This window comes from Pseudonaja textilis, chromosome 2, assembly GCF_049901715.1.
Source record: "Pseudonaja textilis isolate UNSWEBS1 chromosome 2, rPseTex1.2, whole genome shotgun sequence".
NCBI classification, from domain to species: Eukaryota; Metazoa; Chordata; class Lepidosauria; order Squamata; family Elapidae; genus Pseudonaja; species Pseudonaja textilis.
In genome coordinates this window covers 216,680,926-216,706,831 of record NC_141991.1, presented here as the reverse complement: position 1 = coordinate 216,706,831, position 25,906 = coordinate 216,680,926, and the positions used below count along the sequence as shown (strand labels likewise).

General features: G+C 34.1%; 1 protein-coding gene across 1 annotated transcript in view; it reads right to left on the bottom strand.

The window, feature by feature from the left end:
• MCTP1 (multiple C2 and transmembrane domain containing 1) overlaps positions 1-25,906 on the bottom strand; it is a 140,285-nt gene that overhangs the window by 102,460 nt on the left and 11,919 nt on the right. Inside the window, exons 2-5 of the mRNA XM_087927045.1 lie at positions 9,809-9,923; positions 4,998-5,140; positions 4,536-4,615; positions 3,474-3,582 (exon numbers count right to left, since the gene is read on the bottom strand). Of these exons, the coding sequence (XP_087783171.1) occupies positions 3,474-3,582; positions 4,536-4,615; positions 4,998-5,140; positions 9,809-9,923 (447 nt within the window). The remainder of the gene's footprint in view (positions 1-3,473; positions 3,583-4,535; positions 4,616-4,997; positions 5,141-9,808; positions 9,924-25,906) is intronic.

The following is a 25,906-nucleotide window of genomic DNA, read 5'->3' as shown; positions in this document are numbered from 1 at the left end:
AACTAGCAGCAGAGGCAGACAAGGAGGAGGGGGAGCCTAGGCCAGGCTCGGAGCCTTTGGAAGGCTCTGATGAGGAAACAGAATCAGAGGCAGAGGCAGATGCATAAGCCTTCTGTCCACCCCCGGGAAGCAGCTGTCTTTGGGGCCTGAGCTGAGTGAGGAGGAGGAGGAACAGATGGGTGCATACCAGATACGTGTATGCATGGAGAGGAGAGCAATGGAAGTCAATAAGCCAGCTCTCAGGAAACAGAAGTCGTAGATGCTAGCCAGCTCCTCTCTAGCTGGGAAATAAGTAGGGGTTTGGGAATGGCCTGTAGTTGCAGACAACAATTCATTTTCCAGTGTACATCAATCAAGTTGGAGTCCTTTGCCAGAACCAGGTTTGTCTGAATTTCAGGTGCCAATTGAATCTCCCTGCTGGGAAATAACAGGGACTGAATTTGCCTCAGCCTGTGTGAACAGGGAGTCTTTCTGCTTGGCTTAATCATTGAAAGGAGTTTCTATCTTGAGTTCTCATGTGTACAGAGACTGTTCTTGCCCTGTTTCAGAAGGGGGAAAGACTTTCATTTGTGACTAATTACTTTTGGGGTTATTTATCCAAAGTGATAAGACTGTTCCTTCCCCATTTGAATAAAGGGGTTTGTTTTATTCATGAGTAACTGGTTTCTCATTGCTTGCAAAGGCTGGGTCAGAACAATACCATGGTCTATGCTGCAACTACAAGTAGTAGTTGTAAGAACCCTTTGTTCAGAATAGTCATAATTTTGAATGGATGAGCAAGAACTACCTGTACAAGGACTTGTAGCCTTTGACCAAAATTGCTCATGCATGAAAAATGCCAATAAAACCTTGTTTTAACAAATTGGGAGAAATTTTGGGAATAAGTTGAATAAATTGAAAACCTACATTATCACAGTAATGCAAATCATATCACTTAATTTACATAAGGACATTACACAAATGAAACAGATTACATCTGTTGCTGATATCATGAGGAAAATAATAGCAGGCAGCATGATGCTGGTATTACACTAAAACATCATTTGATTAATGCTACTATGCAAATTATGTAAGATGCAAATCATATAATTTGTGTAATTGTGATATCATTACACAAATAGTGTAAATTACAAAGGACATGAAGAGGTATATGAAGCTGCTTGTGTTAAAGTCTGGAAGATTAATTTAATTTAAACATTAAATTAAAATTAAAGTAGAACAAGGTAAAAAGAAGTGAGAAGTGAAAAATCTAGAAGCATTGAGTGAATGAATGAATCAACTGTGAGAATGACTATATTCACTGCAGAAACTGAAAACGGAAGAGATTCAACAAAAGTTGCATATCCATGCTATGAAGAAGTGTTCCCACCAATAAATTATGTAATTCTAGAAGACTGCATGTTGTCATATGTGTGAATCATGGAGACCACATGAAGAATTTAAGCATCTACTCCCAAATATAGAAAAGTTTTTTTAATTATATTTTAATTGTTAAAATAAATTAAAAACATTTTGAAAGCATGTTATCTCTTAAACTATGAGAAGTTTTCACTGGTATAGAGCAAACCAAAAATAGTTTTTTTTTCAGCTACCAGTACTCCATTAGCCAAACAGAATGTTTCTGCTGTCCTTTTTAGCACCATTAAAACTCCATCATTAACAATTCCTAATTCCTAATCTTAACACTTCCACGATTCAATTCTTTTCCCTTCAATTGAAAATATGTTATTCTTTTGCTTCTATGACCAGAAACATGTTCATAAAAAACATGATCTATAACATGTACTTGATATTTCAATTTTCCAAAACACTTTAACATGTATTTGTTAAGATGGATTTGAAGTTAATCTATTTGAACGTTCATTAATTGATGAATACTTACACTTAAATCAATTTTAATCAATGTGTCTCTGTGAACATATACAGAGCATAATATTAATTTTAATTAATCCTTTTACAATGAAAGCTACTTTCAACCTAATAATAAATTAGCATATAACCATTCTATCATATTATGCAACATAATATGGCCTACATCAAGATTCTTTATGTCTCAGGCAACCATGCATTGGCTTTTTGGCATTTTACATTCATTAAGAGATATATGTTATTAAAATCATACACTATACATAGCAAAAACTTGTAATGAAATGCTCTTCCATTCCACATGTTTTGAAGTACTACAAACTCAAATTTTAATTCAATATTTTTATCCTATTTCTGATACTTTTCAAGTTACCATTACAGTATGACTGGATTGTTGGTATCAGGTAATTAAAATATTATTTCTTTTGACAACATATAGGATAAATATCTGATGAAAATTCTTCCATACTATAAATTTTTAATTCTAAATTACTGTAACAAAAAAGCTGACTAATTTGAAAAGTATACAATGGCAGATATCTACTAATTTTTCACAGATAACAAAGAATGACATTCCATAACCATTTTTCTCTTCTAAAATTTTGCACAATTGTGAGAGTGATAAAATGGTACAGAAGTTAAGATACTGAATTATGATTAGGAAGACCCAGAATCACATTCAAGTACAGAGCCTCAGTAGGTGGCTTTGAGTAGGACACTATCTCTCAGCCTAATTGATCCTGTATCTTGATGATTGTAGGAGTGAAACAGAATAGACAGAATTGCCTAAAATCTCGCTGAAAGGCTGTGCTTGGCATTTGCATGGCTCATTAAAAAAAAGCTGTAAGTGAGGCAGAGTAAAAATCTGAATCCATTTAAATGTAACTCAGTTACATATAGCATTTAATAACTTCAGTTCATTCTGTCATATTACAGATTTTAATCTGGTAACAACTTTTGTTCATTTTTCAGGGCTGTGCTGGTTCTCTCTCCTAAAGGCGAAGTAATAAAAATATTGAATAATATTACCTAGGAAGAGATAGTTGGACTCATATTTCCAAATAATGTTTTTTTCTGACATATCAGTTTAAAGATATTTACTTATGAATATTTGAACAAGATGACTTTTTTATTCCAAGCATCAGATTAGGTTGTTACCAATTCTTAATAAAGCAATTCTTGCTTCTGGCCTCTTTTTTGGCCTGTGCATGTTACAGTACTTTCACACAAATGGTGAGGCATTTCATTTTTTTTCTGAAATTGTTCACTATTTGCTTCTTGAATGGTGAGTTTCACGGTAACTTGACCTTGAAAACAAAATCCTAGATTTGACTTTCTTTGCATGAAATATATTCTATACTAACTATATGTTCTGTTCTATTAGCATCTCATTATAATTATATTATAATCAAATCCATCACAAAAGTTCATCCCTAGCTGCAAATGTTTAGAACGTGGTGTTCAATTGCATACATTCATTTAAATACAGACTCAGAAAAAAAAATTACTTTTAATTAGCTTCTTGACAGATACAACAGTTCAGACATTTATAGGCCTATTAGAAACTTAGAAGTTTTGCTTATCTGACTTATTTAGCATACCCTTACCCCTTCCTTCTGCTGCTCTTTTGGGATCAGCAACATGGTTAACAGTATAGTCCCAAGATCTTGGTCAGGATAATGTGGGTCCTTCAGACTCAAGGTAACATCAACAGGCCTAGAAAAATAGGTCAATAGAAAAATGAAAACACTAAAATTGGTGGTTTTACAGACTGCCTACCTCAGGATAAAGAGTTTAAGAAGTCATGAGTTATGTTTTGCTTTCTGTCTACTTCACTAAATAAACAATGAGGTATGTAAAGCAAGAACAAGGATTTTTGTTATGGATAAAGCTCTCAATGTATACCAAGGACTGTCCGACATCTTAAAATGACAGGAACACAATGTTCACATTATCCTAGACAAGAAACTTTGCTCTGTACAAACTTTTATAAAATACTTGAAAGTTTGGATATTTTTCCATTCCTAAACTTTCAATATTTAGTAAAATCAATGTAAATAGGTAGAGTTACAATGGCAACTGAGAACAGAATTTCTGTCACTAAGTGACAGAATACAAAATATGACACCATGTGACTGCACTGCTTAACAGTGCAATCCCAGTAATCCCTTTAGCTGTCATTAATTCAATTCTACTGGTCATTAGCCAAGCAACCACCATGGTCCAAGCCATTCCCAGCTTGGTCCTTTCCAACTCCAAGCCTTGTTTATTCCAAGGTAAGGGATTACCTCCACTTCAACTCCCCATTATTGCCTGTTGCTTTTATCTCTGCAAGTGTCAGACCTATGTAGAAAATATCTGGGGCCATTTGGATAAGAATATGATGGACACATACCACCACAAATATGGAGACCCCACTATAGCTGATCATCTAAGTTCAAACATTGTACTCTTCCAGTTTGAAATGCTCCCAAAGTAAGTTTAAAAGATGTAAAACCGAAGTAAGGCAAGTTCTCTTTTCATACATTTGTGATAAGTACTGTAGTACTTTTAATTTAACTAGTACTGGTAGTATAGCATTCAGCTTATTCTTTTTCATTCTATGTATCCCTAGTCACATTGAAATAGAAAGAAATACATCATGAAATTCATTGAGTTTCATAAAATACCTATTTTGTTCTAGGGAATTCAGGTCCAAAAAAGCTGACCCCATGAAATCATCCTGAAGTCCAAAATCATAATCAAAAACCTAAGATGAACAAACAGCACTTTTATTAATAAAAGCAGATTTCATAAACTTAACAAGCCAATGTTTACACAAATAGATACATGAGGCATGCTATTATTAGACAATAATGCAAACTAACTAGTCTCAAAGTTCATGTACTCGTTTTTATAAAATACACCTTAAGTTCTATTTTACTATTTCTTTTTCTGGCTGGCATAATTTACTTTATTTTATTGTATATTTTGATGACTATTACAATTTTAATAAGGTTGTTGTATTGTGTCTTTTAACAATATTTTTGTAATAAGATTAAGCTATGAGATCAAGACTAACAAGATTAAGCTATGAGATCAGTATGATATACCATTATTGATATTTTTAAGGAGAACTGGATGCAGCTTACCTTTATATATAATTGCTCTCTTAAGTGTTCAATAAGAATGGAAATTCTTTCCTCCCAAACAGGATTAAGATTCTTACTGATTGTTTTACTTCTAAAGATTTCTTTTCCACCAAGTTTAAATTTGACATATGGATCACTTGTTCCTGAAACAAAAGTGAAGGTTATATATGAAAACTAGATGTTATTGGGAGCTCATAAAAACAATAAGCAGCTACTTTTCTCTTTTTAGATGACTTGGGTAACAAATATTTTTCAAAGATTAAAATAAGAGATTGAATCAATTCTATACATTGATTTTCTTTGAAACTCAAGACTTGGTAATTATATGACAGGAAGGCTGTGTGTTATGTATTGGTTGTTACCATATGTTTATTATTTATTTTCCTTACTTTATTATACATATAGGTTTTACCGTATACGGTGGATATCATGAAACTGCATAAGTGATTTTATACAGTTTCCTTAAAATTAGCACTTAAAAATATTCCTGAAAAAGAGAATAAACTAAGACCTCATACATTAATTCATGAAGCAAAATATGCAATTGCTAAAATAAAATATCTGCTGTTTTATATTTAAAAAAATTTCATGGTTGCAAATAGTCTTAATTTCTACTTTAAAGTAAGCACTGCATGCATATTGCACATTACTGTGAATAAGAGCAACTTGGAATGCATTTTCACAGTAAAAATCATTGCATAAATACAATTTATATTTTTGTAATGTTTCATCAGGCAATGACAAGGCAAAATTATCTTCCTGTGTATAATCAGGTTAAGTAAAAAAAAAGTGAAATTAAGATTAATTCTCTGTTTTGCCAAACATTGGAAATATCCTTTATTAGCCTCTTTCTCAATAACTAAAAGATTCTAAACATTATGCAACAGAAACAAAATATTTGAGGTAAATCAAGCAATATGAAAAACACGGAAGCAGTAGTTTAATATCTATATTTGTTTTACACTGAATTTATACATCTGTGTTTATACGCTATCTATCAAATTATCGCCTGATCTCTGAATAACTTTACATGAAAATAGAATATTTAGAATATTCACTGGATTCAGAATGTATCACAGAATTTAAATAGCCAATTACAACATTTAATCCTGCAATAAAATATGCACATCAGCAAAAGTGTATAGACATATATTTGCATGTATTATTTAGAAGGTAAATGAAATTTAGAAATTACACTGATGTGATTTAATCAATATTTACCATTAAAAGTATCATGCCATGTAAATATAAATCTGAGTAAGTTGTCCATAATAAATATAGCCTGTGTTTAACATATTTCATTCATTTCCAGTTTAATTCAAAATGCAAATACGCAAAGTAAGTTGTTTGAGTAAACAATGTTTCAAGCAGACTTCTAATATTAATCAAAATATTTAATGGTTTTTTTATTCTGTATTCTAATATGGCAATTGTTACTTTATTTAAAAATATATTTTTAAAGTATTTTTCGTCTCACTATTAAAAAAGAATCTGAAAGCAACTATAACAGCAACAGTCTTTCCTGAGCACATGGTGGCAGTATGACAGCAAAATTCTTTCTTTTGACACTGTTACAAACCTGCACAAATCATCGGCTCATAAAACACAGTCCTGTAGTCAATATTAGACCCAATCCTGTTAACAGATGTCCATAAATCATAGATTAAACACATTAGTAAAAATTATTCAGGATAAGTTGAAATATACCATGTTTGATATATTTACAAATTGCTGGAAGAATAAAATTTGATTTTAAGAATGAAATAAGAATGTTAATAAGAGGCCTTATGCAAATCCAGGAGAATTGGTTAGGTTGCATACAGGTAATCCTTGACTTACCACCACAGTATTATTTACGGCATTATTATTTATTGTATATGTCATGTGTCAAATCATATAATACATACAATGAATAAATAATGGGAATAATTCTTGTTCTTGAAGCATTATAAGCAGCACCAGATTTTTTCCAGGTTTTCCTATACCTTTCTTATACTTCTTCTGATGGCATACAGTTACTGAACCTTTTCTTCAATTCATAGGAATCAAATGAACTGCCACCTTACGTATCAATTACCACGAAGCAGAAAAGAAATAAACAAATAACAGGTCCGTTATTTTGAGAAACTATTTAGGCTACATCAATTTCATCCAATATATAATTATGTGACCACTATCTTGCTGAATTCTGTTGAAATAAATTTTATATAAAGTTAAGTTTGTGCAACAACAAATCTACTGTTTTACAGAGCTGAAATATTCACTAGTTTGTAACCTTACTTTCTGGTCTGCTTTAAAATGGTCCTTATAGCATTTTGTTACAGAGTTCATTTTTCAAGAGAAATCATGCTATTGATTATTAACCTTACTTAATGAATAACATATTGCCATAATTTTCTCATTTTTGTCTATTAATAATTCTAAGTTTTTATATACAGTACTCAGTGTATACATGGAATCATTTATGATTCTCAGAACTATCATTCTGACAATATTACTGGCAAAATTTTAGGTTCTTCATAATTACATGATCTGATCCTCTCTGACAAACAATTCACAAAACTACATACTAAAACAGCAAATGTTATTCGCTAGAAATGGGTGAATTAGAGTGCTGATTCATAATTTTATCACAAAATTTGCAGAATAATTTTGCCGGGATCTTATTTATTTATTATTATATAATATGACTTTTCATTTGTATCAAGTCTCATCCAATGACATCCAAAAACTTCAAAAGAACAGAAGAATCCTAATTATGAGTCTTCACAAATTTTACTCTTCATCTTCCAGTTTTTCCCCACGTAGTGAATTTTAGATTGTACCTTTATGAAGTCATAAATATCCCTCTTTTCATCAATTTTATTAAATATACTATGTAAATAAAATGAACACATCTACACAATTAAAACAACACTTTTATAAAAAAGAAAAATAGAAAAAAAAACTTTCCTCTTCATCTGCACATCTCTTGTGTTCTATAAAATGTTGCACACAAAGTGATCACTCAGTAACTAAAATGAATTAAATACAATTTTCAGTCAATAAACAGAACACATGAATAATCAATCTCATAATTCAGCTGAAAGAACTCAAGAATTAAAACAGTCATGCAAAAGTAATTACCTAATAAAGCAAGTTATTTGCATTTCACATAATTTATATATTTCATTTAAACTCGCATATTTCTGGTCAGACAATCAATCAATGTGGCAAGCAAAATTAAACATCATTCCAATGATTAATAATAAATACAGTTAACATTAATATTACAGATGTGACAGTAGAGATTTCCTAACTATTAAGTAGGGACCAAATATAACCTGCAAGCTGGCAAACAGTATCTGGGGAAGTCATGTCTCTGCTAGCAGACCTATCTTTGTAAATACCTCTTCTGCAGTGTTCAGAAATGGTGAATCAACTTTTTTTAACAAGGATCTTAGAACAGCAGCCTATGGGTTAATGAAAATACATATTTTCCATGACCTGATCTTCATTTTTAACCAAATCTAAAAGATTTATCCAAGAGGCTCCACATAAACACAAACCAAAAAGAATAGAAAACTAACCTTAGCAAACACTTACTATATTACAATACTGTCATATTCATAGTTAGTTTTAAACAGCTTGAAAGCCCTATCCTTTTAGAATTCACAAAGCAAAGCTTTTCAAATTTCATTTAGTGTAAGTCAGCTGTGAAACTATCTGAGATAGTTATCTATTGCAAAGTAAATAAGGTGATTTAAAATGTGTTAAAGTTGTTAGTGAGCAGACTACTGTATCTCATTGAATTGCTTATTATTATATATTCCCAAAGCATAAAGCAAAAGGCTGTGAAATAGGATTAAAATTACCAAAGAGAGATGCCTGCTTTTGTCAAAATATCAGTTAACATAAAAACTACCATATTAACAGCTAATGTTTGTATATGCCTATGGTATCTATGAAATCAAACTACAATCTCATTAAAGGATTTTCCATTTTATCAGAGCAGCTTTAAGAGTTAAGAATAAAAAAGCCAAATGCAATCTTTTTTAAAAAAGTACTTGATTTCCAACTGTAATGACCAACCAATTGCAATAGAATTCTCGTCATGTTTTGCCTCTTTGATTCTGCTCTTCCTATATCTATTTGAAGACTCACAGAACTGCCAATATTAGTTGGTATTAAACTGACAAAGCAGAACACACAGTGATCTAAAAAGAATGATTGCTTCAGTGGTAAACGATCCCATTTCTAATCTCCATTTATCACAAATCTGACCTACATTCAACTATAGAAATATAACATATTCCAACACAACACAATAGATACCAACACAATAGATACCAACACAACGTCATCAAAAGTGTGTATGCATCTAGTCACAAAACAATTAATTGAACATACTCAACAACTAACTGACAGCCAATACTGGTTCTTCTGCCCTTTAGCCACTTCATTTTCCACTATTTATAAATTCTGGGATTACAGTCTTGAATTACCAATGCATGGTTCCCAATCCAGGACCAAGTCAGAGAGTGAATATGTATAATTTTTCTCATGTTTTAAAAAAACATGTCTTTACATTCTGGAGCCAGAATGTCTTATAAAATTTAGAAAACGCAGATATAAGGGAAATATGTTTGATAGAAATTTACTGTCCACTCTAGCTGTCTGTTTTATAAATTGCTAAACATATTTATGTTAAGGGGAAAGTTATCATTAACAAATATATGAAGTGATGTAATAGCAGTATTACTATTTATCAGATACAGCTCAGTCTTTAGGAAACTAGATATTTTAGAACATTTTTGTTAGCATATTCTTACCTCTTCGATCACGAGCTGCTAAATTAGTACCTCGTCTTAATGTAATATCCAACTGGTACATTCCTGGTTCAGCAGGTGGTAATTCTACATTACTTGTCCCAGCAAGACCAAATCTCTAAAAAGCATAAAGACAATATTAAAATATCTTGACAACAGTTTTAGTATCTTTTCAATTACCTTGTTTAGAAACTAGAATTCCTTATTCTCATAACTAGGACATCAGGATAATAATATCATTGACTGACAGTAACAGATTTTAACAATTCTTTTCCTATTTATAAATATTAAGAATTTTCAGTAGGTACATAAAAATAAGATGAAAATAAAAATGATGGAAGCAAATTATTACCTTCCCACAAAAGATCAATTGCATTCTATAGGTAACAGCTTATTCTACAATTTACTTTTCCTGTTTTGACAATTAGAACAATAACAAAATAGAAATAAAAAACTTAAACAAGTAAAACAAAATGTTTAGGAACCACACACTTATATGTTTAATAAGCAGTATTGACATAAGTTTGTCATTAATACATTTTTTGCTTCCACTTTTATAACTATGTCTTTATCAAATTTCTTGATACTGGAAAGATCTCAATAATTTTGCAAAATGCAGTTGGCTAAATAAAGGTACTGCCTATTTGGATTTGGATTTTTGTTCATGGCTACACAACTACCATTCGCGTTAGGGTTGTTTTTGGTTTTTTGGGGGTACTATTGTGAATATCAGCATTCTATTATGTTAAGATTTTTATTTTGAACATTTACCATTAGTAGTGAGCAGCTTAAATAATTGTGTTAAATTAATATATAGGCAAAAAAAGAAGACACACTCAATTTTATATTAGAGAAAAACCTAAACCATCATTCAATTAACTAAGAAACAAAATCTTTAAAGTTTTCAATAAGAAATTCAACAGTTGTCTTACAAAGCATGATATATTTTATTTCAGGATCCTAATAATAGGTTCAACATGATAGACTTGCAGGGCCAGCACCAAGGAAGCTCATTTCAATTTCATTGTATACATGTTGTGCATTGACAATAAACATTTGATTGACTGATAAGGTATATATTCCTTTCCCATCACATTACAGATAGATATCAACTTGTGAGCACAATTTAACAGAATAACAGAGTTGGAAGGAGCCTTGGAGGTCTATAGTCCAACCCCTGCTCTAGCAAGAAATCCTATACCATTTCAGATAAATGGTTGCCCAATATCTTCTTAAAAACCTTCAGTCTTGGAGCACCCACAACTTCTGGGGGGAAGTCATTCTACTGATCAATCGTCCTAAGTGTCAAGAAATTTCTCCTTAGTACTAGGTTAGTACTAGGTTAGTTTTCTCCTTGATTAGTTTCCATCTATTGCTTCTTGCCTTGCCTTCAGGTGTTTCATCTGCATCACAGGGTTGTTTTATTCAAGACAATTTTATTTTTATAATAAAAAACAGACCATCAATAATATATTTCTGAACAGTTCAGAGTTGGACTTTATTTTGTATAGTATTAATTTGATATCAATAAAATTTAAGTAACAATTAGATTTTAAATTAATTTCTGATATTTTTTAAAACTTTAATTATTTCAGTTCAGAAGTACAGCATTTGTTCTTAGCATATTTGAAAATCTATTAACAAATTACCTGTAATACTGACAACCGCTATAAATCAGTAACTTGCTAGAGTCAGCAATATATGCCTTATTACTATAAACAAAGTATAGATACTTCTTCTATTAAAGAGACATATACTAAATCTGAGAATTCATTTGTGAAATGTCATCTTTAGCACTAGTATCCACACGGTAGTGCTCAAATAATGCAGTACTCTGAAGTCATTAAAAAGTTAAGCAAGTAAAATATAACACTATAGTTTAAAGAGAGATACAGACAATCCAAGGAATTTTAGGAAGTTTTAAAAACCCAGATGATTAAAAACATCTTCACTAATTTCAAAATGTTACACAGTGATGTAGGCAAGATTACTTATAATATAGATACAAATGAGCTCAGAAGAGCCTTAAAGCTCAAAAGGCTTACACTTTTCCCACAAAAGAGCCAGGAAGCATCAGGATCACATCTAGTACAACTGTCAGATTAATTTTAATTTCTCTAAATTATAAATGATAAAAAATTTAAAGATAAGGGAAATAATATTTGATACACACAGAATATAAGAAATTGTTGGTTATTGGAAGATCACGGAAAACTTTCTAGTGGGTGAAACTAGGAAACTTCAACTGACAGAAGATGGATTAGTGGAAGTACTGATACTAGATTTGCAACCATTCCATCCTTATTGTGCAACCAATGACTCCTGGATTCTTTCCAGACTAAGACTAACTTTTACTTTTAACCTATGAAGTTCTTCATGAATTAAAGCGACAAAATTTGAAGGCTACAGTTTTCTATACAAGTAGATCTCGACTTATAAACAGTTCATTTAGTGACCGTTCAAAGTTACAAGGGCTTTGAGAAATGTGACTTAGAACCGTTTTTCATAGTTACGACCTTTGCAACATTCCCATGATCATGTGATCAGAATTAAGACACTCAGCAACTGACTCATTTTTATGATGGTTGCAATGTGCTGGAGTCATGTCTTTTTGGGATCTTCTCACAAGCAAAGTCAATGGGGAAACCAGATTTACTTGTTACTAATTGATCAACTGTACTTTCACTTAGCAATGGTGGTAAGAAAAATCGTAACATGGGATAAAACTCACTTAACAAATTTCTTACTTAACAACAGAAATTTTGGGCTCAATTGTGATCGTAAGTTGAGGACTTCCTGTACTTTCCTACTCATGCTTCACAAACAGAAGACCTGCCAAAACAGTCTTCATATTCAGTAGAGACATATAACTAACCTGTGAGCAGGGTTTTTATTGATTACTTAACAATTCTGGAATGCCTTTTCTGTGAGTCTTTCAGGTATCTATATTATTGATTTTTCAGGCCCAATGGATTTTTAAAATCTCAGTCTATTCAATTTTCCATAGCTCTTATTGATCATCTTTATTTTAAAATTGCATCTTGGATATAAGTTCAACTTAGCCATTATAAATTCTTTTTATAATTTGTTACTATTTTAAGCTATTTAGTAAATACTTTTATATTACATTTAAATTATAGATTTAATTCTGTGGTTTCCATGGGATCCTTTATTAGATGAATAAATGAACGAATGAAAGGGACCTACAAGCTATTATACTACACCAAGCTCATATTATAATATATACATACACCTCGGGAATGTTTTTTTTAGAACAGAATATATCTTTAATAAATACAACAAATGTATGAGCATTTGCACACATCATACTTGAGATTTTTTAAAAAATATGAACCCAAATTAATAAGGATTTCTCAACTGAAATTAAATTAAGTACAGTATACTGGACTATACTATCAGACCTTAATGATTGCCTCAGAAATAATAAATAGTCCACAGGAAAACTGATTCATTGATTCACTGATTCAAGCTATGTATGTATGTTAATGCCTTTTCTTTATTATTTGTTAGCATTATGGTGTATCATTATTGCAAAGGTATAAGCACAATAGACAATATAACAGAACTAGAGAATAATGCATATAAATCCACAATAGTAATTTTTCTCTATGCCAAGATGTTGTAATATTTCTAGCCCTAAAATTATATTTTAGGGCTCCATAAACCCAAACAATCATGTCCTACATTTTAGAATTTAGAAATATCTTGTTCATCTAGACAGTTGTCAGCATTTAAGAGATGACAAGTCTTCCAACTCATCTCAACTAGTAATTGGTATGCTATATAACATCTCTTCTACGAGAGTGTCATTGGTTACTACTAGATTACTGCCACATGTAAAACCCTTCATGGTCCGGAGCCTGAACACAGTAATAACACCTCCCTGTGTGTTCTACCTGCCTGACAAGATCCAATAATATGAGTAGATACCTGTACCCTCATTTAGAGATTGAGATCCAAAGATGCCAAAGAACACCTTTTCAATTGCTGCCTCCCTCCTTGAAATAGTATCCTTCCAGATATTTGAATGGGCCCGTTCCTTCCTCATTTTTAGAAAGCCAGAAAAAGTTAGTTGCTTTATCAGGTCTGGAAAGCAGAGTTGCTTACACTATTGCTCTACTTACTTATTAGTTAATTTTAGTTTAGTAGTCAAGGTAAAATAATGTATGTTTTTTAGGTTTATTTGATTATGCATTGACAGTATGTTATTATTATTTTTATATTTTTCTAATCTTAACCAGACAAATGGATTTGGGATAATTTACTCAAAGTAATTTATGCCATAGAATTGGCCTTTGAACTATGGTGCTGAAGAAGACGCCTGTGAGGCCCTTGGACTGTGATCAAACCAGTCAGTCCTAGAGGAGAACAACCTTGACTGCTCTTTAGAAGGCCAGATCCTGAAGATGAAACCAAATACTTTGACCATCTAATGAGAAGGACTCACTGGAGAAGAGCCTAATGCTGGAAACAGTTGAGGGCAAAAAAGAAGGGGATGGCAGAGAATGAGCTGGTTGGATGGAGTCGGCGTGAGCTTAAATGGACTCTGGAGGATGGTAGAGGACAGGAATGTTGTCCATGGGGTCACGATGGGTCAGATACGACTTCGTGACTAACAACAACTCAAAGTTGACTGAATGGGGTCAGGTTTTTTTTATGGCACCATCAAGTCTATGCTGATTCTTAGTGACTGCGTGAATGAATCCCTGCACTTTTCTCGGCAGATTTTTTGAAGTGATTTGCCATTGCCTGCTTCTCAGGGTTGAGTATGTGGCCCAAGGTAACCTTGCTGGCTTTGTGTAAAGGTGGGACTAGAACTTCCAGTCTCCCAGTTTCTAGCCAGATGCCTTAGCCACTATACAAAACTGGCTCATTACGTTTTTCAAATAAATAAATATTTTTCTACCTATGCTGCAATACTACAAAAAACTCAAATCACAATCAAGTCTCAGAGCAATGCAAGAAAACTGTAAAGCAAAGCCATTTGCATTAAGAAGATTTTAAAGTACAGATTTTACACCAAAAACAGAACACATAGTAATCATCATAAACACTTAGATCAGTTTGCCCAAACAGTCAGCAATACAGCTGGAGATAAATATAATTATCACAAGATAAATGAAACTAATTGGAATCTTGGAACACTATGAAACATTAGCACAAACTCATTACAGAATTTTCAATTATCCAAATATCTAGAGTAACATTTATTTTCCTTCTCCTAAACAAAGTGAAGTAGCTTACAATAGACACTAGCACTACATACACAGAAATGTGCACTTAAAACATGTTGCTCTAAAGGATTGGCTGTTGCTTATGATATCATTAATTTCCTTCACAACCAGACCACAAAGTCTAAAAGGCAACCAATTATAAGAAAATATTAGAATCAAATCCATTCAGAAAAATATTTGATATTTTCAAATACACAGTTTCAAACAACTGACAGAAAGGAACAAACAAAGCAGACTTAGAAAAATTGCTGATATAACTGTTGAAAGCATAATATAAATTTATAAAGCCAGAATGTTATCAAGTATTTATATTAAATCAATCAGAAATTTGCCTATTTCAGCAAACTCCTTCCAATTTTTAGATCCCAATTATACAATGTATTTATACAAAAACATTCCACTGATTGCACAGATTAGTCTATTACATTAACAATGAGGAATATAACACACAAAATTTACGAATTAACAGTATTTGTATTCATATTTAGAACATAAATTTTAAAAACATTTAGATAATCTCAAAATAATTGGAACATTCAGTTAATATTTGCAAAAATAAACTATGACATATTTAAAGAATGAAAATGTGCACCAATGGAACAAAAAATAAAGTCTATTTATGAAATAAGATTATTACAAAATAAGATTCTACTCATGCCGCTACAATTCCATAAAATACAGTAATATTCCTTTTTATCATCCCTCACATTTACCTTCCCAATCACTTTAACATTACAACTGGTACTTTTTAAGAATCCACTTACTGTCATCAGAGAAAGGAATGCCATCAAATGTGTAAATAATTGAACATTACAATTAATACAGATTACCAGTAATTGTAATATTGAACATTGTTACAACTAATATAGACCACTTAGCAAATTTTACACTTTAACAACAGCAACAAAATGAGATTAGCAAAAGCTAAGAGTAAAGGGCAAAATTCTAGCCTCAGTGTTGGGAACAACTAGTACTGATAACACTTCACAGTTTTTCCCTATACGTATATATTTTCCTATTCTGAGTTACAATTTCACTTGTTTACTTTCCTGCCATGATAATCCGTTTTGTATCTAAATCATTTTTAAATAAATGTATTTCTCCATGAGAGGACAACAAAAGGTTTGACTGAAGGCCAAAGTACTGTCACGGCAATTCCTATTACAGCTGCTTCACTTTTCAGCACAAGCAATCATTTCTTCTATGATGACCATTTATTCAGAACGTTCTCCTTTATGTAAACGATCATTACCACTGAAAGAAGACTTTATCTGAGAATCATAAGGAATCAATGGAGAATTTTCAATATGGTTGACATTCTTTCAAGACTTCAATTCAATTACCTCCTGGTGCTACTTGATCTCTCAGCTATCTTCAATGCCATAGATCAATGGTCTCCAAACTTGTTAACTTTAAGGCTTGTGGACTTAAAGAATTCATTCCCTAGCCAGCATAACTATCTGGGAAATTCTGGGAGTTGAAGTCCACAAGTCTTAAAAGTTGTGAAGTTTGGAGCTCCTGCCATACATCACATAATCCCTCTGCATTCCTTTTGAGGATGGAAATCAAGGCTATGATGTTGCAATCATTCTTCTTCTACTGGGAACAGTTCCATTATGGTGGAAGAAAGGGGTTTTACAGAAATCACATACATTCAAAAGATTTCAGGCTATTTCAGAAGGTCTTAAAGAATGCAATGAGTTTTAACCCATTACAAATGTTAACTGATGAGTCACTTGCACTCTATCTCACATGTAACCTGTATCTGCATAATGACTCTTTCCACACCCGGATCTCAATATATGATCTGTAATTCATGAAAGATGATACAATATAATAAATTTTGTACTGTGAAAATATGCCACATGAGTCTTACTGATTTGGCGGTCTCAAAGATTAACAGGACTCTCCTCTTAAAATGTCTACATACAAGTTTAGTAAAGGGTGCTTGACAGCCTCAATATTAAAACAAGAAGCCAATTAAGTGGCACCTTAGAATTGGCAATGTTGTTTCAGTACAATTGGAGAGGGGAGGGAGGGAGAAAAAGATGCACAAGCACCAAATATAATTATGCAACTATTTTTTTCCCTTTCACTAATATACACTGCTCAAAAAAATAAAGGGAACACTTAAACAACACAATGTAACTCCAAGTCAATCACACTTCTGTGAAATCAAACTGTACACTTAGGTAGCAACACTGATTGACAATCAATTTCACATGCTGTTGTGCAAATGGAATAGACAACAGGTGGAAAGCATAGGCAGTTAGCAAGACATCCCCAATAAAGGAGTGGTTCTGCAGGTGGTGACCACAGATCACTTCTCAGTTCTTATGCTTTCTGGCTGATGGTTTGGTCACTTTTGAATGCTGGCGGTGCTTTCACTCTAGTGGTAGCATGAGACGGAGTCTACAACCCACACAAGTGGCTCAGGTAGTGCAGCTCATCCAGGATGGCACATCAATGCGAACTGTGGCAAGAAGGTTTGCTGTGTCTGTCAGTGTAGTGTCCAGAGCATGGAGGAGCTACAAGGAGATAGGCCAGTACATCAGGAAACATGGAGGAGGCCATAGGAGGGCAACAACCCAGCATCAGGACCTCTACCTCCGCCTTTGTGCAAGGAGGGACAGGAGGAGCACTGCCAGAGACCTGCAAAATGACCTCCAGTGGGCCACAAATGTGCATGTGGCTGCTCAAACAGTCAGAAACAGATTCCATGAGGGCGGTATGAAGGCCCGACATTCACAGGTGGGAGTTGGGCTTACAGGCCAACACCGTGCAGGACGTTTGGCATTTGCCAGAGAACAGCAAGATTGGCAAATTCACCACTTGCGCCCTGTGCTCTTCACAAATGAAAGCAGGTTTACACTGAGCACATGTGACAGACGTGACAGGGTCTAGAGACGCCGTGGGGAATGTTCTGCTGCCTGCAACATCCTCCTGCATGAACAGTTTGGCAATGGTTCAATAATGGTGTGGGGTGGCATTTCTTTAGAGAGCCGCACAGCCTTCCATGTGCTCACCAGAGGTAGCCTGACTGTCATTATGTACCAAGATGAGATCCTCAGACCCCTTGTGAAACCATATGCTAGTGCAGTTGGCCCTGGGTTCCTCCTAATGCAAGACAATGCTAGACCTCATGTGGCTGGAGTGTGTCAGCAGTTCCTGCAGGACGAAGGCATTGATGCTATGGACTGGCCCTCCTATTCCCCAGACCTGAATCCAATTGAGCACATCTGGGACATCATGTCTCGCTCCATCCACCAACACCATGTTGCACCACAGACTGTCCAGGAGTTGGGGGATGCTTTAGTCCAGGTGTGGGAGGAGATTCCTCAGGAGACCATCCACCACCTCATCAGGAGCATGCCCAGGCGTTGTAGGGAGGTCATACAGGCACATGGAGGCCACACTCACTACTGAGCCTCATTTTGACTTCTTTTAAGGACATTACATCAAAGTTGGATCAGCCTGTAGTGTTTTTTTCCACTTTAGTTTGGAGTGTAACTCCAAATCCAGACCTCCATGGGTTGCTAAATTTGATTTCCATTGATAATTTTTGTGTGATTTTGTTGTCAGCACATTCAACTATGTAATGAACAAAGTATTTAATAAGAATATTTCATTCATTCAGATCTAGGATGTCTTATTTTTGTGTTCCCTTTATTTTTTTGAGCATGTACAATTCTGCACTGAGCAAAGCAATTATTCTCTCCATAGCATTTTATTCAGCTGTGAAAACAAAAAGTAAAGAAGCCCCAAGATTTATTGCATATAAATTCATTATTTAAACTGAATTAGCTTGTACAATTTTCCCCTGCAAAACTGTTTAACTATGCAAACCTATATTAATCATGGAAGAGGATAATGCTGAATCAACCTATTGTTAACAAAGTTTCTGAAATTTCATGTGATTGCCAGATTATTTGTTGCTTTAATTTAATTTAAATTTAATTTAATTTCATATAAATTAGCAACATATATATATTAAAAAGGTGAACCCAACAAGCTGAAGACTTTATGATGAAAACCAAATGTATAATTTTCAGAACATACTAGAATCCATCAATTACAAAAGAACACTTTCTCCACATTAAGAACCTGAGCCGTGACCTGCTGCATTAGACTCTTGGCCCTACTAGTTCAGCAGTCTGTTTTCACAATGGTCAGCCGACTGCGCAAGGATGTCCACTAGTCCCTTCTCAACAGATGGCCTTCACATTGCTATCAGTCACATTGCTATCAGAGCTAATAGCCATTATTCCCCATGATTTTCTAGAATTGTGCAATGCTTTTCTGAAGCCAGGCAAACTAACAGCCAACACCACATCTTGTGGTAGTAAATTCCAAAGTTGAATTATGTGTACTGTAAAACAGTCTTATCCACTGCCACCACTGTTCACCTAAAAAGTTCATTAAACATTATACAAATATTTTAAAGGTTCCTTCCTTTTCTTTTTTCTTTTCTTTTCTTCTTTTCTCTTCTTTTCATTTTGTTTTGTGACTCTGAGTCAGTACCTCTTCTGGAAAGTACCTGGTGATGTCTCTGAACTTTCCTTGGAAAGATTTTGGAAGTGGTTTGCCATTGCCTTCTTCTGAAAACTGAGTATGGGTGACTGGCCCATCTGGCTTACCCACCTAAAAGAGACACAGAATTTGCAGTCTGCTGGTTTCTAGACCAGCACTTTAGCCAGGGGCAGGATTCAAAATTTTTAACAACCGGTTCTGTGGGCATGGCTTAGGTGGTGGGCGTGGCTTTGGCCAACTCAATATCACTCACATCAAGACACGCGAGAACTGGAGTGGCAGGACAGGAGAACGGAGGTGAAGAAGTCTGGTGTAGGCTTCGAACACCTTTTCTGGCGTCAGGAGCGATCCCCCAGGGATACATGAACCCCGGAGAGGTTCATGTCAACGTGGAGATCCTCGAGCTGCAGAGGGGGGAAGGCAACTCCCCGACAGTGAAGAGGGAAGCTCCCGAGCTCGGCGCTAAAGAGTAAGCTGTCATTTTATGGCAGCTTCCAATCCGGTCTGCCTCTTGAGTGAATAAGCAAAGCAGTGACAGCCTGCGAGATCGAGTAACAGGAACAGAGAAACGGTTTATATCTTGGATTCTTTGAAGTCTGAAGGGAGTAGAATGACAGAAGAATGATAGCATAAATTCTTCTCTCCTGGTTGTGATAAGCACCTCTTGGAAGTCGGGCGGAGAGCGGCCAGAAAAGCAATTGGGAAAATTTTACCCGGTGAGGGGGAAGCTTTGGGGAAAGAGGGAGATTGCTAAAACCTGGAGATTGGAGATCCGGAACTGGTCTGAGCACAACATGACTATTACATCTACTTAATATTGGGGAGAAGATAAATTGAGCATTATATTGGACTTTGGAAGATTTGTATGTGGATTTAAAAGTTGGAAAGCAAAGAAAGAAGCAGCAGCAAGAGGAAGAAGCCAGAGGCGAACAGTAGGCTGGGAAAGACGGTTTTGGGACTGCAGATTAGTCAGCACATTTCACCATTTGCTGATTGGAAGGCTGAAAAGAAACCTCTAGCTGGAAGATGGAACTTTAGCTCACCCAATTTGCTCTCTTTATTACGTGGTACTACTTAAGTTTACTAAGTTGGCACTATTTTCTCTTTAAGATGACTTCCTTGTTGTTGTTTGTTGATTTTCTGAAGCTGTGGTAATCTCTCTTCTACCCCTTCTCTTATTATCTTGCCTCTTGCCTCCCTATTGTATCTCCTAAATACTTTACATAATTTTACTTACTGGGGGGAAGAGAAGGATACACTATTATCAAAGAGTTAAGAGTTTACTGTTGTAAGTATTAATAGTAAAAAGGATAAACTTTGTTGATATAATCTATTTATAAATTATTTAGACTACTTATGACATTTAAGATTAATTCCTTAAAGTGTTAATTGATGTACTATTGTTGACCAATTTTCTTATTACATTGACTAGAATATTGTTGCAGATCTCTATTTATGATATAGGGAAAAGACTGTGGAGTGAGATATAAAATTGAAATACGTGAATAGTCTTTCAAGTACAGGACCCAAATACTGAATGGTGATTTGGGATAATATATTTAAAATTGTGCATCAACAAAAACAAATACTTAGAGAGATGACATCCACAACAACTATGGCCTTAAAAGCAGGAAAGAAGGCTATCCCGACCCTATCGACTACGTTGACAGCTACCCCACCAACATCTCAAAAACTATCGAGGAGTCTTTAATAGGGAAAAACAGCCCAATGTCCCCAATATTAATATACAAACTTCCATATTAGCCTTGCAGGAAGCTATATCTAAAATGCAAGAAATGATGATTAAAAATCACAAGGAAACTAGAGCAGATATAAGCGAATTGAAAGATGAGATGGGGAAACTGAAGGCTGAAATGAAAGCGGATATAGCGAAGGTGGAGGGTAAGATAGGGTCTCTACAGCAGGCCATGGAGAGAAACGAAGTGAAGATAAAAGATATAGAGAGTAGAACAACACGCATGGAGACTAACTTTGAAAGGAAGGATGAGGAATTTAAAAATGTACTTAGAGAAACGGAAGACTCTCTGGTCCACCTCGAGATGGACAAAGCAATGGCGTATTTAAGATTCCAGAATGTGGCGGAAGCCAAAAATGAAGAATTGGAACATTTGATGGCAGAAATATTGGCTGAATGGCTAGGAAAGGAAAAAGATGATCTAATTAAAGAGTTTGATGAGGTATATAGGGTTAGCACAAGCTACGCCAGGCGTAACAACTGTCCAAGAGAAATTCATATCCGCTTCTCTAGGAGATGTCTGAGGGATTTAATTTTGAAAATGTCTAGGGAGGAAACAATATCATATAAAGGCAGAGAAATTAGGATTTTAAAACAAATTCCAAAGAGAGTGAGGATGATAAGACAAGATTATAAATTTTTAGCTAATGATTTAAATAAAGAAGAAGAATCCATTTTAAATGGTTAATCCGGAAGGGATGTTAATTACATGGAAAGAGAGGAAAATCAAAATAGAATCGATAGAACAGGCCCAAGTTTTCATCAACAGCTCACAGATAAGAATAGTCAACCCACCAAAGAAGACCTAAAACAAGACCACAGGAGGTCCGATATTATCACAGAACCCAAAAGGAGCGACTTTCTCCAATTTCAGGAAGTGATAATCCACAACATGGGAGAGAAGAGCAAATCCCACAACAACAACAACAACAAGAGAACCGAATCATTACTAGGCAAAAATCTAAGCAGAAGTAGATAAATGGTGGAGGGGAAGAAGTTGCTCTCCATCAATATAAACGGATTAAATTCATTATTAAAAAGAAAAAGGATATTCTCAAAACTTATTCAACATAACGCAGATATAATATGTCTTCAAGAGACACATATTTCGAAGAATGACGAAAGACATCTAATTTGTCCAAAATTAGGTAAACTTTTTACAGCACCGCCGACCAACACAAGAAAAAGGAATTGCAATTTATGTAAAACAAGATGTAAAGGCAGAATTAATCTGGTCGGATCCCGAAGGAAGAACTCTGGTTATACAAGTTTGGATAAACCACATCACATTTTTACTTGTAGCAATCTATGCCCCAAATGATGACCAGGGGAAATTTTTAAACACCTTCACCAAAAATAGTAGGCTTTGAAAAAAGAAACATTTGCTTGATTGGCGATTTTAACTCCATTGCAGACTACCAGAAAGACCATAGTAATATGGGGAAAAACAAGAAGGGGAAAAGGGAACTTTCTGCGGCATGTAAGGAAATGTTGAGAGAGTTAAATTTAAAAGATCTATGGAGGAACGGAATCTTGAAGGAAAACAATTTACATATTATTCTAACCCACATAAGACTTGGACCAGAATAGATATGGCTTGGATGGATTTGGACTTGGCTAATGAAATAAAAGAAATCAAAATCCTACCGAATGAATGGGCTGATCATAACCCAATACAGCTAATTTGGAGAGATAGGAGACGAATAAAAAAAGATGGACACTAAATAACCAAATTGTAAACGAAGAAGAGTATATTAATAAACTGAAAGAGGAGCTAAACTATTTTCTAAAAGATAATAATAATGAAACAACTTCAAAACAGAACATTTGGGATACTATGAAAGCAATTATAAGAGGCACAACAATTTCCTATAATGCTATGAGAAACAAGAGAATTTATGCCCAACAAAACGCGTTACAACAACAAATCCAAGACTTAGAAATACAATTACAAAAAACCCTAAGACCCAAGGACTACAAAATCAGTTAATACTAGCCAAACATAAGCTGAATTTAATTGAACAAGATAAAATAGAAGTTAGCTTGAGAAGGTCCAAACAAAATTATTTTGAACACGCCAATAAACCAGGAAGATGGCTATCTTATAAACTTAAAAAGAAAAAGAAAAGAGATTGATACACCAATTAATAGACGAGAAAGGCATCCCACAACATGAGATTGAGAAGAAAAAGGATATTATATTAAACTATTTCCAAAGATTATATAAAAAAGAAGAAATCAATGAGGATAAAATAAGAACTTATCTGGAGAATACGAATGATAAAACAATAGGGGAAGGAGACAAAGAATTACTAAATAAGGATATTACATGGTCTGAGTTAAAATCTGCAATGGAAAATCAATGTAATAATAAATCCCTGGTCCAGATGGGATTCCAGTAGAATTGTATAAAGCCACAATAGATTTAGTAGGGCCTCTGATGCTGGAAGTGTTTAACGAAGTACTTTTGGCTGCCAAAATGCCAGACTCATGGAGGGAGGCGTTGATTACGTTAATTCCGAAGGAGGATGTGGATGCCAGATATATCAACAATTATAGACCAATCTCACTTTTAAACGCCGATTATAAATTATTTACCTCAATTATTGCGAATAGAGTAAAACAAGTTTTAAATTTATACATTCATGAAGACCAAAATGGCTTCCTTCCATTCCGCCAAATTAAAAACAATTTAAGAACCGTCATTGACGTCTTAGAATATTATGAAGCTCATCCAGAGAAACAATTTACACTCTTGTTTCTAGATGCGGAGAAAGCATTCGATAACTTACATTGGCACTTTTTAATACAAAAAATCTATAATATGAATCTGGGCACTAAATTCGAGAATATTATCACAACAATTTACAATACCCAACAAGCCAGTATACTAATTAATGGTGAACAAACAGGCCCACTAAGCATTGAAAAGGGCGTTAGACAGGGTTGCCCTCTCTCACCCCTCTTATTTATATTTGCTTTAGAATCATTGTTAACGCGGATAAGACAAAATCCTGAAATCCAAGGGGTTAGGGTCAAAGCAGAGGAATATAAATTACAGGCGTTTGCAGACGATATGGTTTTCTTCCTAGAGGATCCCATGGAAAAAGGACATAATCTATTAAAAGAACTAGAACAATATGGTTCAGTAGCAGGATTAAAGATTAACAGAAATAAGACGAAATTACTGACTAAAAATCTAACAGAGAACCAGAGGAAAGAATTAGAAAAACCATGGGGATACAGGCAACAAAAAAGGTCAAATATTTAGGCATATGGTTAACACCACATAGTAAATCACTCAAAGAGAATAATTATGATAAACTGTTACAGCAAATTAAGAAAGATCTAGAATCTTGGAATAAGTTGCAGCTTTCTTTACTGGGCAGGATTGCCACAATCAAAATGAACATTTTACCAAAACTCCTTTACTTATTCCAGACAATCTCAATAAAATTACCAAAAAATTTTTTTGATGATATAAATAAGGTAACTCTTAAATTTATTTGGCAAGGGAAAAAAGCTAGAATCAGTATTAAGGCCTTACAAGATGCAAAAAGTAGAGGTGGGCTAGCGCTTCCAAACTGGGAATTATATTATTGGGCAGCCAACTTATTATGGTTAAAAGACTGGGTCAATTTACGGAATAAAAGAACTCTAGCCTTGGAAGGGCACGACCTTCAGAGAGGATGGCACGCATTTCTATGGGATGTGGGGAAAACTACTTTCATAGACATCTTATTAGAGATTCACTATTAACTAATTGGGAAAAAATATGTAAAAAACATTATTTAAAAATCCCGATTTGGCTTTCAACAATGGAGGCAATGGTTCATCCCAACAATTTGGATATAACAAAAACGACTAAATATAAAGATTTATTAGATCCTTTAGGAAAATTAAGAACTCGACAGGAATTACAGGAACAGGGATTTAAAATTGATCAGTGGTTATATATACAAATCCATAGTAGATACAAACAAGATATCAAAGAGTTTGGAATCTATAGCAAATTACAACACTTAGATAAAATCTTATTAGGATCAAATAAAAGAATATCTCCAAATTTTATAAATATTTATTGGAGGTAGAATTAGAGCAAGAGATAGTGAAAGGAACATGATAATGTGGAGTAGGAATATTGGAAGAAGCATTACATTAACAGAATGGGAAAAGATCTGGAATAGAATCATTAAGATTACAAAATCTGGGCGTACAAAGAAAATATGTATAAAATGTTATATAGATGGCACTTACCCCCTTCGAGGTTAGCGAAAATGAACCCAAACTCTAGTCCAAAATGTTGGAAATGTAAAAACATAGAGGGAACCTACTTTCATATGTGGTGGACCTGTAAAGAAGCCCAGAAATACTGGCAAAAAATTAGAAAATGGCTGGAGGAGATAACCAAAGAACAAATTGAATACAAACCAGAGTTCTTCCTACTAGGGATCTCTGATAAACATTTTCTTAAAAAGACGAAATATATAATAATTCATATTCTAACTGCGGCCAGATTAGCATTTGCCCAGTGCTGGAAATCATCCCGTTTACCTACAG